The sequence below is a fragment of the Zophobas morio genome, unplaced genomic scaffold (assembly GCF_036711695.1).
Source record: "Zophobas morio isolate AGI-343-1 ecotype UQ-CSIRO unplaced genomic scaffold, CSIRO_AGI_Zmor_V1 ptg000009l, whole genome shotgun sequence".
NCBI lineage: Eukaryota > Metazoa > Arthropoda > Insecta > Coleoptera > Tenebrionidae > Zophobas > Zophobas morio.
In genome coordinates, this window is record NW_026972114.1 from 10493627 (window position 1) to 10507317 (window position 13691).

The 13691-nt window shown below is 38.1% G+C and overlaps 6 protein-coding genes across 6 annotated transcripts; 3 read left to right on the top strand and 3 right to left on the bottom strand.

Moving 5' to 3' along the window:
• Positions 1–2556: 2556 nt before the first annotated feature.
• On the top strand, positions 2557–5100 carry LOC135125860 (protein fem-1 homolog C). Its single transcript, XM_064051587.1, has 6 exons — positions 2557–2918; positions 2964–3302; positions 3351–4039; positions 4090–4355; positions 4408–4533; positions 4582–5100. The coding sequence occupies exons 1-6, from the start codon at positions 2626–2628 to the stop codon at positions 4813–4815; spliced, it is 1947 nt and encodes a 648-aa protein (XP_063907657.1). The 5' UTR covers positions 2557–2625; the 3' UTR covers positions 4816–5100.
• Positions 5051–7010, bottom strand: LOC135125862 (probable cytosolic Fe-S cluster assembly factor GJ13047). Its single transcript, XM_064051589.1, has 6 exons — positions 6837–7010; positions 6692–6787; positions 5966–6632; positions 5693–5915; positions 5485–5642; positions 5051–5331 (listed from the first exon to the last, which is right to left on the bottom strand). Exons 1-6 carry the CDS (start codon positions 6897–6899, stop codon positions 5090–5092), a joined length of 1449 nt encoding a protein of 482 aa, XP_063907659.1. The 5' UTR covers positions 6900–7010; the 3' UTR covers positions 5051–5089.
• A 13-nt stretch (positions 7011–7023) lies between these two features.
• LOC135125869 (dynein axonemal light chain 4) lies at positions 7024–7869 on the top strand. Its single transcript, XM_064051595.1, has 2 exons — positions 7024–7210; positions 7261–7869. The coding sequence occupies exons 1-2, from the start codon at positions 7139–7141 to the stop codon at positions 7504–7506; spliced, it is 318 nt and encodes a 105-aa protein (XP_063907665.1). The 5' UTR covers positions 7024–7138; the 3' UTR covers positions 7507–7869.
• LOC135125861 (ARF GTPase-activating protein Git) lies at positions 7509–10952 on the bottom strand. The gene is made up of 9 exons (XM_064051588.1): positions 10752–10952; positions 10569–10702; positions 10222–10518; positions 10044–10174; positions 9737–9984; positions 9021–9206; positions 8638–8975; positions 8277–8588; positions 7509–8219 (listed from the first exon to the last, which is right to left on the bottom strand). The coding sequence occupies exons 1-9, from the start codon at positions 10807–10809 to the stop codon at positions 8022–8024; spliced, it is 1902 nt and encodes a 633-aa protein (XP_063907658.1). The 5' UTR covers positions 10810–10952; the 3' UTR covers positions 7509–8021.
• A 42-nt stretch (positions 10953–10994) lies between these two features.
• LOC135125865 (mitochondrial E3 ubiquitin protein ligase 1-like) lies at positions 10995–12511 on the top strand. The gene is made up of 4 exons (XM_064051592.1): positions 10995–11386; positions 11433–11748; positions 11797–12281; positions 12328–12511. The coding sequence occupies exons 1-4, from the start codon at positions 11282–11284 to the stop codon at positions 12445–12447; spliced, it is 1026 nt and encodes a 341-aa protein (XP_063907662.1). The 5' UTR covers positions 10995–11281; the 3' UTR covers positions 12448–12511.
• Positions 12435–13690, bottom strand: LOC135125867 (cytoplasmic tRNA 2-thiolation protein 1). Its single transcript, XM_064051593.1, has 4 exons — positions 13551–13690; positions 13153–13503; positions 12921–13109; positions 12435–12870 (listed from the first exon to the last, which is right to left on the bottom strand). The coding sequence occupies exons 1-4, from the start codon at positions 13593–13595 to the stop codon at positions 12448–12450; spliced, it is 1008 nt and encodes a 335-aa protein (XP_063907663.1). The 5' UTR covers positions 13596–13690; the 3' UTR covers positions 12435–12447.
• Position 13691: the final 1 nt, after the last annotated feature.

Here is a 13691-nt window from a genome sequence, read left to right on the forward strand (position 1 = left end):
AGAAACCACCGCTCCACTGAGATGTACATCCTGTGTCAGTGGTAAAATGCTATTATACTGTGTTATAATTTTGTTGAGAAAATTTGGCGTTGTTGAGACCACATTTTCCTACTCTAGGGGTCGTCAAACATGAGAAAACATGAAACTGGCAAGTTCCTTAGCCTACGCTCGGGAAGTGAAAGTGTTCCGGTTCGAAGTTTGTTCGATATTTTGTTTTAATTTTGTTTGTTATTCCCGCGGAATGCTGACGAATGTGTTTTGGTCACCTTTCGTTAGAGGCGCCATAGTACCAAGCAAAAACCCTAGTACTAGGGGTTGGCGTTGTTGTCGAGAAACCCTCGTAGAGGTCAAGATTCGTAAAGTATATACTTTACGAATCTTGCGTAGAGGTAACATCGCGAAGGTGGGCGTTAGGTGAACGCAGTTGCCATCTTTTGTGACGTCATTCGTGCAGTGTTGGCGCGAAATTGGACACGTGGTTCATAATTGTGCAGGCGATCTACGGAACCTTTAACCCGGGAGGCTGAACAGAACAAGGTAGATGACTTTTGGTACGTTTGTCAGCTTCGATACAAATCGGAATTGTAAATCGCCGCGAAAAAGGGTGTTTTTAGAATTTAGAGCCTTTACGTCCAACAAAAAGTAATGTTGTTTTTGGAACTTTTGACGACGCTACCAAGAAAAACAAAGCTAGTATATAAAAAAGATACTTTCAATTAATATTTATGTATATATTTTTTTATGTTTGACTCAATCATAACAATGTCATTTATGACACTTGCAACTGTCCATAATCTACCATTTTATTGGACTGCAGCATAATTCATATGACTGTGGCAACGGCAGTGCCTACTAAACATCATTATTAACAATTTTAAAATGGAGGTGAAAAGTTGCAAAAAACAAATTCTTCTGTTGAGTCAAACATAAAGCTATGTATGTCACACGTGAATCATGCCTTTACTGGACTTGTCCTTTTGTTAGCCTCACGAGCAAGCTCGCTCGGCCATAAAAAGGCGCGTCCAATAAAGCTATGCATTATTTACTTGTAACATAAATCTGTTAAATTTTTAGGAATATTTATTACTCTTTTCATCTCATTAATTTCTTCTGTAATTTCTTATTCGGTTATTTCTTTTGATTATAGTTGCTCTTCATTTTTCGTCCTATATAACTGCTGTTCTTTCGTGTTCCTCTTCATTTTTTCTTCTTTTCCTTACAGTAGATCTATAAAATATCATCTTCATCTCTTCAAATTTTTCAGTATAGTGGCTTTGCCTTCCTAACATTTCTAATAGTTGAAAAGAACAGTTTCTTGTACTCGTAATAAGGTGTGTTCATTTTTTCTGCCAATTTTGTCAAGCTTTTCTTCTTTTTTTAATGTTTTAACTTTTTTTTTTATATATATATTCCGTAATTTTATTGGCTTTTTGTTTCTAAATATATTTTCTATATTTCTTTTCTGAGTTTAACTGCACCTTTTATTGCTTCATTCTACCAGTAGTTGTTCTACCAGATATCGTAAATTAAGATCTTTTATTACGTTCTAAGCATTCTTGAACTTCTTCTTAGAGGCTAGACAACCCGTTGGGAAGCTGTAGACTGCAGTTTCGATCTTGTTGGATCTCATCAGTACAGCCTATCCCATAAAAGGTATCTTTTAACCAGAGATATGTAAAAGACAGATGCGGTTATAGCTTTCCCGATCTAGGGCCAACATCTATGATCTAAGAGTAGCAATACTTTGTGTCGCCTATCCTTTTCTATATCAGCACCAGTACTATGGATTGCCAACTGTAGGCTACATCGATCACTCTCTAAAAGGTGGTTGTCTTGTTATTGGCCCGTTCTGATGGCGGCAATTATAAATAATCATAACCACCGACAGTCTGACTGGTCTGACAGGGATCGGCACAAACACAAGAACGGCATCAACGACAAACGTTGCGCCAACTGATTGGTTGCGCCGTACAGAGCGAGACCTTCAGATATCGGGTTACCATTATACGTGCTAGAGAAAAAGAGGGAGATATAAACGTACAGTGACATTTTGGCCCTAAACGTATGTCCACGAGAACATTAAATATCCGTATCTAGTCTTTTACATATCTCTGCTTTTAACCAATGGCACTTTATTTAGGACTCCCACCCCTAATAACGACTCGCTGTAAATCCTGTTTATTTTCATTACAGTTTATCTTAGCAAACTGCTTAATATTCTGGCACCTTTAAATACTTATATTACCTTTGGTGAGGGCTGGTTTGAAAATCCATTGATGTATGTTTATGATTACAACCTATCTTAAGACAACCTTTACATACTAGTTTTTTGAATCACTGCCTCCATGTGTGGCTAGGAAGAGCCGTCTCTAATTTCATTCTGTAAATATACCATTATTTATAAAATATATTAAGAATATGCAAACACTGCAGTTTTATTTCAAACATAAATATTTTTATTACCTTGAAACAGAAAAAAATACGAGTAGGTGTAAATTGGGTTGTATACATTTGAAAAACTCTGACGTCACAGAGTTGGTAAGTTGGTATCTATGTGAGTGTCAATCACCTGTCAAAGTGTCAAAAATAAAAACAACCATTCAAAAAATTAATAACTCCTCAAAAATGTGGAAATCGTCAAAAATGGACCCCGTCAACGACAAAAACAACATCTTCCACGATCTCCTCGAAGCATGTAAATATTCGGTGCCAGGGTCCCGCCTTTCCAATTCATTACGAAACCGTCTGGAGAAGTACCCTTTGAATATCCGTCGCGAAATCGTAAATCGTGTTAAAGTAGGTTGTTCCCCTTTGTTCCTCGCGTGTAAAAAGGGCCAGACTGAAATCGTGGAGTACCTCATCTCCGTGTGTGGAGCCGACATTGAGCAACGTGGTTTGTATGAAGTCCAAGACGACAGGTGAGTCCCTCCTGCAAACCACCTCGTTCTAAACGTACCTTTTAGATCAACGCACGTCGTTACCCCTTTATGGTGCGCTGCCGTCTCTGGTAAACTCTCAGTCGTCGAAATTCTGTTAAGGCACAATGCAGACATCAATGCAGTGTCCGATACAGGCTCAACCCCCGTCCGATCAGCGTGTTTCATGACGCATTTTGAAATAGTCAAGTATTTAGTAGAACATGGTGCAGATATCAACCGGCCGAATTACAACGGGGGCACATGCCTTATAAACTCGGTGCAAAGCGCACACTTGTGCGATTTCTTGCTAAAACACGGCGCTGATGTGAATGCCAGGGATATCCAGAACAAAACAGCCCTGCATTATGCAATCCAAGAACACAGGTATACAATTTCGTGTCTATTTTCTCTAAACAACGTTTTCAATTATAGGTTAGAAACCACAAAACTGTTGCTAAAAAACGGCGCTAATTATGATGCTAAGTCACGCTATGGTGATGACGCGCTCCAAATGGCCTGCCTCAAAGGGGCTATTCGCATTTTCGATTACCTTACTGCTAATATTTGTTATACGAACGAGAAACTCGCCAACGCACATGAATTAATGGGGGCCACGTTGCTCGAAGAGCATAGTGACGCAGTGGTAGCGTTGTACCATTGGAGGAAAGGGTTATTGTGTAGACAGAATCACGGTTTGTTACCTAAGCAACCCATTCGAGAACCCAGAGAGGGTTATAGATACCAAAAAGAGTTTGAAACAATGGAAGAGCTAGATAATATTGCTACAGACTTAGATTTGATACGTACACAGAGTCTTATTATGGCGGAGAGAATTTTAGGTCCCCATCACAAAGATACGATCTTCCGATTAATGTACAGGGGGGCTGCCTATGCCGATATGTTGAGATACCAAAGGTGCATTGATTTATGGAGAAGAGCTTTAGAGATTAGGGTCGAAAAAGACTCGATTTTGTACACAGATACCTGTTTTACTGCCCAAGCTCTAGTCAGACAAATGGTCGATTATAATGAAAAAACCGTGCCCAAGAACGAGGATGATGCAAAACAGAGATTCCATGACGTAGTGTGTACCTTTAAATTGATAACTAAAGACATTTTAGGTATAATTTTCAGTTTAAACAGTCAGAGTAGTGTGTTTTTTTTGTTCCAGAAATAAGGCAACTTTTAACTATACGACCTGTGTACAAGCGTCAAGTCGACTTTTTCGATAAAATTTTAAAGTGTGTTACCCATCTCATATACTTAATGATAGAAACGGCAAAAACTAGCGAACAAATCGAAACTATTGTTCAATTAATATCGAATTTAGTCCGATTAGATCCAAGGAGTGTGCTTTCAGAAGACTCGCTTTTACACTTGTGCGTCTCCAAATGCAACACGATCAGGTCTAGTTACTTTGTTGACGAAGACACCATTGTAAATAAATTCGTTTTTGTTTCTTCTTCTATACTCTATCTCCATTTTCTAGGTGATATTCCCCAAGCCTAGCGTGATTAAATTTCTTCTAGAATGTAGTGCGCATGTCAACGCGAAGAACGAACAAGGCTCCACCCCTTTACATATCGCCACGGAACGAGAAAACTACTCCGACTGGGTAAGTCATACGGTAGGCGGGGCGTACTCTAGCTCCTCCTTTTTCTAGTTAATTAAATTGCTATTGCAATATGGAGGTCACATCGATCAGCCCAACGCGAGGGGCGTTTGTCCGTCAGATTACATCATCGATGTAGGCAAAAGGTCAGACGTCGACATCCACATTTTGAATTATGTCAATTTGAAATGTTTGTGCGCAACCGTTATTAGTAAATTTCAAATTCCGTATAAAAATCAAATACCGAAGACGCTCGAATGTTTTGTGAAGTTGCACGAACCTTGAGAGATCTGTTGAAACGTCAAGACTCAAAAAAAGTGATATTTTATTTTAAGTATTTTTATATAAAGAAATTCTAGCTATATTTATTGAGATCATGACAGGTTCGTAATTTATTTGGAATTATGTTGTGTTGGCAGTCTCGTTTGAAATGGTAGCACGGCTAGCATTTTGGACAGTTACTGCGTGCATTTTATGTTCCTGAATAGACGTTGCTAATTTTATTAAAAAAAGAAGTGTGTACATAATTAAATTATTTTATTGAGGAAATTAGACCTTGTTACCATTTTATATTGAGGGCGTTTGTTGTTTTTTCCACGGCATGGTACTGCGTATGCAGGAGTGCCGTACATTTATCACTTTCCAGACCTCCTAGCCATCCTTCATATAACTCCTTTACCACTTTATCTTCCTCTGGCGTTTTTACCGGGAGAGAAGAGTACAAATTTTCCAGTTCCAGGGTCAGTTCTTTTAGGACTGTACCTTCACGAGGCCGGATTTGAGCACCACCGTTTAAACAACCTATATAGAAAAAAATGAGTGTAATTAAATATAAAAATACTAGTGAAAGATTTCATTGGCGCAATCGAAGTCAATTATGTGTAAGCCCCGCCCCATCACTAAGTGAAGCATTCTATTGGTCATGGCAAGTGGATATGAATAAGAAAAAAATACCTGAAGGACACGCCATAACTTCCACATAGTGATACTGCGATTTTCCTCTTTTTAGTTTTTGGACTAAATTCTGAATGTTTCTAAATCCATTCGCTATAGCAAAACGTAGTAATATTTTTCCTTCTTTTTCCAAAATTACTTCCCGGAAATCCGGGTTTCTGCAAAATATTTACACTGACGCTGAAGAAAAAAGTACAACAATTTTTACCTTAAATTATGATATTCCAAGTTCTCTACTTCTTCTCCAAACAGCTCCTTAGCCGCATATTTGAAAATATGATCACAATAACCCCCAGAGCCTGATCCCACGTGCTTTGAAAGACAAGGAGAAACATCTGTGTTTTCTTTCAGTAACCACGGTTGCGAGAAATTCGACTTTTCTAAACTTTCCAAATTACAATCTTCTTTAGCAAGCATTTGTTGCAATTCAACTAGAGAAAGAAAATCAATTCACGATTTAACAAAGCAAAAACTGTTTTACTTGCAGTTATTACACAATCCACATCTCTACTTTGCGTTTCTTGACTAAAAAAATCCTCCCTGGCAGCTTCTAGTTTCTTATCATAACAAGGCATAAGTGTGACATGATAAATGGACCGTCCTCCTAAGTTTCCCCCCACCCATTGTTTAATAAGGGACCCCATAATCTGTTGGGGCGATTTTGTGACAGAAATATATGGAAGAATATAACTACCGTGGGTTTTTTCAGCATAACAAACCCACCCAGGACAACTTGAGGCCAACATAGGCAAAACATTTTTAACTCCGTCGATTTCAGTTGATCTAAACCTACGAACAAATTCTCTTTGACTTTCCAAAAGTGCAAAATCTTCAGCTATTGTCATATCTACAACCATATCTGCCCCCAAATTCTTAAAGTACGTTATAAGTTTAGCGGCGCATTCATTGACGGGGAGATCATAATGATTGGCTATTGACAGAATTGGTTGTATGGAGAGGGAAACTACAATCAATTTAGCATCAGCCCCCGAGGTTTTTAACTGTTTGTTTTCTTCAAAAACTCGTAAAATTTCTTCTTGGCTCTGTTGCGTTACTAAGACGCTTTCAGCGGAGGTTATACAGCCGGAACAGGCGAGACAATCGGAAAGGGAAATTTCCACTTTTTGAAGCTTTTGAGTGCTGCCATCCTACAAAGCTTATGAATGAATATGGATTATCACTTATCAGACGTAAAAGATAATTGCACCCTGTCAGTCTGGAGGTATGATCCATCATCCTGTATTGTAATTTTGGCACCCGTGCCACTTTTGCTTTTTGCGATTTGGACAGGTTTGATACATTCCTACACAAGAGTCAAAGGAGTTGAGGTTATGTTCAATTTCAACACTTACTTGTGACGGGGTAATAAAGTCGTCTAAATCGGTTAACTGAAGAACTCCACTAAATCCAGACATCGTCAAAACATCAACACTTAATTAAAATGTTAAAAACTAATTTGTGTTATTTTGTAAACATGACGTTACACCTGTTTTTGGTGATTTTGCTTCGTTCGGTTGCCTACCCTTTGGTTCTGTCACTTTTCCGTCAGGCGCCAATTTACAATTTTGCTGTAAACTATCCGCACTTCTCTTTAACTAAAAAAGTTTTAAACTCTTTACTCGCATACTTTTAAGTTTTATCAATTAATGGTACAATGGGTGATGGCGAAGGCCGTGAGAAACAAGAAGAAACTAAAAAAATCATACACACTTACCCCCTGATAAGGGTGAGTCATCTTATCGATTTTGCTAGAGGGGTGTCTAATTTTATTAATAGCACTCAGATATGCCCGAGGAAATGAAACAAGAAGCGATGGAATTAGTGGTGACCGCTTGTGAGAAATACTCGACCAATAATGAGGCGGCGGCAAAAATGATCAAGGATGAAATGGATAAAAAATTCGGGCCCCCTTTTCACGTTGTAGTGGGTGAGGGTTTCGGTTTTGAGATCTCGTTTGAGTGTACGAATCTTCTCTATATGTTTTCTGGAGGGAATTTAGCCATAGTGGTGTGGAAATGCTAAAGTTTGAATAGGGGAATTATTTATTGGATTATATAAAAGCTCATTAGTATACATACATTACTGTCTTTATAATATAATATTTCAGTCATTTTATACAAAATAAAACAAGTAATTGACAATCACTTGGAATATAATCGCCCGGACAGTGATGTGAGAGTGAAATGTCAATTAGGATTAAACAGGAGAGATAAATCAGTCTAACAATCAACTATGAAACAATAAAATTTTAAATTAAAACTTAAAACAATCAGAGGAGTAATATATTGGTTAAACTCCGTCAAATGTACGTATATAATATGTCCATCCGACGGCTACCTAACCACACTTCGTCAATAAAAACCGTTAAAACAATTTAATTGCACATTCCAAGTAAAATTGGATTAATCACTTTTAGAAAAATAAATCAAATCTAACGCCAACAACTACTTTGGCGCCCTCTTTGACATCTGTTACAAATGAGGTACAGTTAAGAACTAAATAAATAGGAATTGTTAACTTGGGAATAACAAATGGAATCACTGCGTCGACGAATACCTCGTAACTATCTCTTTCGTGTGTTTAGCTAAATAGAACGCCACCTCTCTTATTTTATTAATATGATGGTCAGCCGCAACAACATCGCCTTGTTTATTGGCGTTTTGCAAAGAGGAACACTCTGTCAAAAGAAAGGGTAAAAGATCACACATAAACTTGATGTTCTTCCCTTCACCTTCCTATAAAAAAAATAAATACATAAAAATAATGAGCGCCCTCTATAATCAAACACTCACTTTCGGCAAGATGGTGGCTAACCTGGCAACAGCAAACTTCACTTTCTCGCCACTAGCGACACAGTCATCTTTGTCTTGCAAACTTTTACACAACTGTTGAATGCTTCTCGTTATCAACTCCGTACACTCGAACACGGTTTGCTTATCTTGAGCGCTTCCATACAGACTCTGCGTGGCATTCCGCGATTGGTCGTTTTGTTTAATCTGACTCTTTAAAAGCTGCCAATTGGGCGTTTTCAAGCCTTCGCGCGTTTCGTACATACTCGACGGTCGCTGATTCTTCCTGTTCTGCCTCAACTCCGTATCACCATTCTACAACATTTCTACTCACTCAAGGTCATCTACGTCAAACACAACTCACCGATATGATCTGCAACGACGAAAAATCGTCCCCGTTAATACTGTTTTCCGTAACTTTGACCTGCGAGAGTCGACTTTTTAGTTCCGTATTTTCAGTTTTCAAACTCTCGAGGTGTGCCTTTAGCTGGTGTACCTCGGCTTTTAGGTCCGAAATGGTGCTATCGGATTGCTGTAGTCGTTTCGTCAGCTCTTCGACATTACTGTTTGGGGTTTCTGGCGGTTTTTCGGTTTCTTGTATGGTTGGCAACGTTGCGTAATCTTCGTCTGGTGCAACAGCATCATATAAGGGATCGTCGTCTGACACTGGTGAATATTCGCGCAAGTGGGTTTTGTTCGGACCTAAGATTGGTATTAGACAGTGTTGCCAAGTTGGTGGATTGTTACCTTTTTCTGCAAGCATCTGGCGTCTCTGGGTGTCTATTAGTATGTCGAAAACTAGACTTTTTAGTTCTGGGGTTGAGAAACGGGCTAGTTTTTGACGACCTTGGTTACGAGGTTTTGACATGGTGGAATCTACTGGGAGGAAAGGAACTACGTTGAGATCGATGGCGTCCACACAACTGAGCCAAACTAGAAGAATTGAGATGTTATAAAACAGGTTTTTTTTTTAATTATAAGGATAAAATACTTACTAGACCTATTCCTTTTAGCATGATAATGACAACATATTAGAATATTAGTTTCAAAACTGAATGATGTTCTAGTATTACACTAATTTATAAATTCGTAAATAAACCATTACCATTGAGGTCATATTTGTTTCACTCATTACAACTACATGATCCTTAATAGATCTGGCAATACTGTAAAAAACTGTTACTACGTCAAGTGATTAGAATTGTGCCGCACACTTGTTTTCAAATCCTTACTATGGAAGCAAACACTTTGTCGCTTATTGGAATTAATTAAAGATTTTTTTTTTATAAAAAATTGTTTGGTTTGGTAAAATTATAATTAGTTTATCAGCATTCTTTTTAAAGGCACTGCTGAAAATTTCAATTTGTTTGTTAAAAATTACATATGGCAATATTTTGGAAATGGTTAATTTAAAATTTGATAAAACTAAAATCCCCTAGAAATGTCCTGACATTTTTACTTACTTGCTTCTGTCTCACGCCTGTCAATTTCGTCAAATACATCCATGACCAATTGTTCGAAGAGCGCGTTTTTCATTTTCTGCAACTTACTTAAGGAACTGGGATTGGACTCAAAGCCCCCCTGAGGCAGGATAAAGTGTATCCCGTTCTGATGATCTGGTTTTCGATGTGTCAAATATTGTATAAAAGCATCTGTTACCTCATATTGACTCTCAATAAGTCTGTTCAGAACATCTTTGTTTACATTTTTCCTAAAACGTAGATAAAGATTAATAAACAAAACTATAAAAAAATGACATCATCTATTTACTTTGCATAATCGATAGGCGTTTTCCCATGAGCATCTGGGAATGTAGGATCAGCACCATAAACTAACAACAATTCAACTTGCAATTTTTGTTCAGATTTAGCTGCAATATGTAAGGGAGTAGTGCCTCTTTCCTGAAAATAAAACTCAAGGAAAAATTTTAAAAACAAGGTTTACATACATCATGGAAATAATTAGGATCTGCCCCTTGCACTAAAAGTCGAAAAGACATCTCTAAATTTGGTGTTCTAACGCTGGCATGTAACTGTTTGCCTAGTTCATTTTCTAAACCTTCATCATAGTTGGCATTGTCACGAAACGTGTAAATGCACTGCAAGTGCTTAGCTTTGATAAAATCGCTCTTAAGAGAGATTGGGTCTTTGGGATTTGGTTTCTTTTTCATTAATTTTGAATTATTTTCTAATAAACAGTGTTCCCAGATGTTGTTGGCACCGTTGTTGTTTAACGTGCACACCATCTACAACGTACGTTAAACTAAAATGTAAGACTAAGGGGCTAACAACATACAGCTAATTGATTGGGGTGCCAACTGCTTTTCTGTAAAGATTTGACTTGGGATATGTGTCTCCCTAGACTCCTATGGATGCTACAACATTGCGTACATAATAATATCCCTTTATTTATTGAAGCCCATGTCGCATCTGTAATTAAATTGTCTTTAATGAGGCTTAAGTGGAGCTTGTGACTCACCAGGGGCACCGCAGTCGCCACAGATTTCCACATTTTGGCGAGACTTTGCACGGGACATCTTTACAAGTGTTTGAACAATGGGACATTAAATAACTACTAATATTTGCGAAAATATAAATAAACAAGGGTTTATTATGAACATTACGGCGTATGTGTCACGCCATGTTGACGTTTGGCGAATGTCAGTGCGCGGTGCCAACAACACCGAAATTCCCCATTCTCATCTTTTCTCATTTTCTTTTCAAAGAAATTAGATTTCAAAATCACGCAATTATTTTTTAATGCATCTAACGTGACTGTTTGTACATTTTTCGACAAAAAATTCCACAAAAATGTAATGAACAAAAATAAAACGTCGACAATAAACTTTGTGACACAAGGTTGCCAACCAAACATACCTCTAAAAATTGTAAGTAATTAACCACAAAATTTTATTCAAAATAAACCTTATCGGTGATGATTGCTACTGAATTCGTGCTTTCCTCGTAATGCAAACTGTGTAAATCTCCGTCCGAACGTTCAAAGTTGCCATGGATTATTTAACGGAGGGCATAGCGCTAGGTGTTGACCTCGTGATCTTCGCAGTCTGCGTAAAACAATACTACCGCAATAAAAATGCAATGGCGATGATCCAGGTAATTCCCCGTCTTTGTTTCATCTATAAGCATCTTGGCATTCCAGGGGGCTCCATACTTAGCCATTAATAAAGACTTAAAGGAGATTGTAGACACCCATCCGGAAAAGAAATTGTCTTATGTATCCATTCGTGGCACTGTTAAACCTTTAGGCAAACCTATCATCAGTAGTAACAACCCCAACGTCAGTGGGGTGGTACAGCTGCTACGTATTAAAGAACATGTGATTCAAAGGAGCACTACAGGGTTTTGGTCCGATTCAGAGCGTATTGTGCAAGAAGTGCACAATGTTATGCCTTTCGCGCTTACTAGTAAGGGGGTACAAGTGGAGGTGGCGGATCCATTGGCGGCTGACGTATTAGGTAAAACTTAGTTTCTGAGTGTTCAACAAGTAATATTTTTTATTGTAGACATGGATGTCATATCGGATGTTTTTAATCCCACAGTGCCAAGCGTGATGGACCATATTTGGGGCTTTTTTGCAGGAATTAGACAGAGGGGCGTCCAATCGACAGAAAAAATGTTAAGAGAAGGAACTACTATTACAGGAATAGGAGAGTTGGTATACTCTCAGGATGCAAATATTTTAAAATTACAACCACCGTCCAACGGGGCTCCTTTTTATTTGACGAATATGCAAGTGACGTCGTTAATTAAGAAACTGAATAACTCCAAGAGAAATTATAAATTTTTATGTATACTATTTGGTACGATAGGAATAGTTTTGGGAGGGTTTATTATTAGGAAATACTGGCAATATAAAGATAGGATATTAGAAGAACATAGACGGAAACAACAATTGGACGAATCCAGGCGAAGACGAAGGAGACAAATGCGCGATCAGAATCTTCCAGATAATCAAATTTGTGTAGTTTGTAAAAGTAATCCAATTGAGGTAAGTTTGTAAGTTTGAGAAATTCGTGTCTTCACTTCCTTTTCAGATAATTTTATTACCTTGCGGACATGTCTGCCTATGTGAAGACTGCTCTATTGACATTTCAAGCAATTGTCCAGTCTGTAGAGCCCCCATAGAAAAGAAATCAGTGGCTTACGTCGCCTAGTTATTTATTGTTACATAAACAATCTGTTTTACAATTTTTCTCTTGTATAAATTTTTTAACTTTACTTGACTTGCCAATCCCTAGCTTGGGCAATCCTTTGTTCAAACCTTCCAACAAAACACACGCTTTGCACACCTCCTGTGAAGAGACATACCCACATCTAGTACACTTCCTTAAAGTGGGCATATTTGCGCTTTCGTTAATTTTCAGAGATTCGCCTGATTGTATAATATTCATAATGACAGAGGGATCAATTTTTTCCAAGTCTTTTAGAAGGACACGGGCATGCCCTCTGTATGCATTAGGAGCAAAGACACATTCGGTGGAGAAGTAGACCAACTTTCGAAAGTATGCATACATAACGATTTCCTTTTCATAGGTATATTTTAAAGGCTTAACTCTTGGGATACCATCACCGCTGTCCTGGAATTTCTACATTTAAACCAAAACACAGACAAGTGGGTTATACATACAGTTATAATAGCACTACAACGACTCAAACGTGCCAAATCACCTCTTAATATATTCATGAGGACAGTTTCTGCAATGTCATCAGCATTGTGACCAGTTGCTAGATAGTCAACTTTTAAAAGCACAGCCCCTCGATCTAGAGCTTGACGTCGAAAAACTCCGCAGAAAGTACAGTTGTTTTTTCGCCCTATCTATCAAACTTTTAAGTAATGTCTGTATGTGCTTTATACCTACCTCTGCAACAATTTCATCCATAGTCCATCCATACAAGTCTTTATATGACATAATTTTAAGAGGCATTTCATAGTCATCACGATTTTGCTTTACCGTTTCTAAACTGTCGTCTCTGTACCCTGTAATACCCTCATCGATTGATAAAAGTGTTAAATCCAATTTATAGTCGTACTTTTGGTTTAAGAGCTTGAGGACATAAGCCAGAACTGTAGAGTCTTTCCCTCCCGATGCCGCAATAGCCACTTTACTGTTCGGCTTGAAAAGCTTGGCCCTCGTAATCGTGAAATGAATTTCGTTTTCAAATGCCTCGAAGAAACATTCTTTACAGAGTACGTCACCGGTTTTGGGTCTCTAAAACATAATAATTAGTACTTTGTGGTCGTGCGTGTCTGTCTTACTTTGAGTATTGCATTTTTGCCACACTTTGTCGAACACGGAGGCATTTTGTTTCGTCTGTCTGAGTCTACACACCCTCGGGCTCTTCTAACCACCTTCTAATTCTGTCAATATAACCTCACTTTGCTCCGTCCTTGACGAAA

Bases quoted from the DNA above. Each gene is read 5' to 3' on its own strand.
- LOC135125867 (XM_064051593.1), bottom strand. From the start codon at position 13,595: ATGCCTCCGTGTTCGACAAAGTGTGGCAAAAATGCAATACTCAAA. The intron at 13,504-13,550 runs GTAAGACAGACA...ATTATGTTTTAG, and splicing joins GCAAAAATGCAATACTCAAA to AGACCCAAAACCGGTGACGT. The intron at 12,871-12,920 runs GTATGTATAACC...TAGAAATTCCAG, and splicing joins GTTGTAGTGCTATTATAACT to GACAGCGGTGATGGTATCCC.
- LOC135125865 (XM_064051592.1), top strand. From the start codon at position 11,282: ATGGATTATTTAACGGAGGGCATAGCGCTAGGTGTTGACCTCGTGATC. The intron at 11,749-11,796 runs GTAAAACTTAGT...TTTTTATTGTAG, and splicing joins ATTGGCGGCTGACGTATTAG to ACATGGATGTCATATCGGAT. The intron at 12,282-12,327 runs GTAAGTTTGTAA...CTTCCTTTTCAG, and splicing joins GTAAAAGTAATCCAATTGAG to ATAATTTTATTACCTTGCGG.
- LOC135125860 (XM_064051587.1), top strand. From the start codon at position 2,626: ATGTGGAAATCGTCAAAAATGGACCCCGTCAACGACAAAAACAACATC. The intron at 2,919-2,963 runs GTGAGTCCCTCC...CGTACCTTTTAG, and splicing joins TATGAAGTCCAAGACGACAG to ATCAACGCACGTCGTTACCC. The intron at 4,534-4,581 runs GTAAGTCATACG...TCCTTTTTCTAG, and splicing joins GAGAAAACTACTCCGACTGG to TTAATTAAATTGCTATTGCA.
- LOC135125861 (XM_064051588.1), bottom strand. From the start codon at position 10,809: ATGTCCCGTGCAAAGTCTCGCCAAAATGTGGAAATCTGTGGCGACTGC. The intron at 8,589-8,637 runs GTGAGTTGTGTT...GAAATGTTGTAG, and splicing joins CGTCGTTGCAGATCATATCG to AATGGTGATACGGAGTTGAG. The intron at 8,220-8,276 runs GTGAGTGTTTGA...TTTTTTTTATAG, and splicing joins TAGCCACCATCTTGCCGAAA to GAAGGTGAAGGGAAGAACAT.
- LOC135125869 (XM_064051595.1), top strand. From the start codon at position 7,139: ATGGGTGATGGCGAAGGCCGTGAGAAACAAGAAGAAACTAAAAAAATC. The intron at 7,211-7,260 runs GTGAGTCATCTT...TTTTATTAATAG, and splicing joins ACACTTACCCCCTGATAAGG to CACTCAGATATGCCCGAGGA.
- LOC135125862 (XM_064051589.1), bottom strand. From the start codon at position 6,899: ATGTCTGGATTTAGTGGAGTTCTTCAGTTAACCGATTTAGACGACTTT. The intron at 6,788-6,836 runs GTAAGTGTTGAA...ACTCTTGTGTAG, and splicing joins ACTTTATTACCCCGTCACAA to GAATGTATCAAACCTGTCCA. The intron at 5,643-5,692 runs GTAAAAATTGTT...AATATTTTGCAG, and splicing joins TTGGAATATCATAATTTAAG to AAACCCGGATTTCCGGGAAG.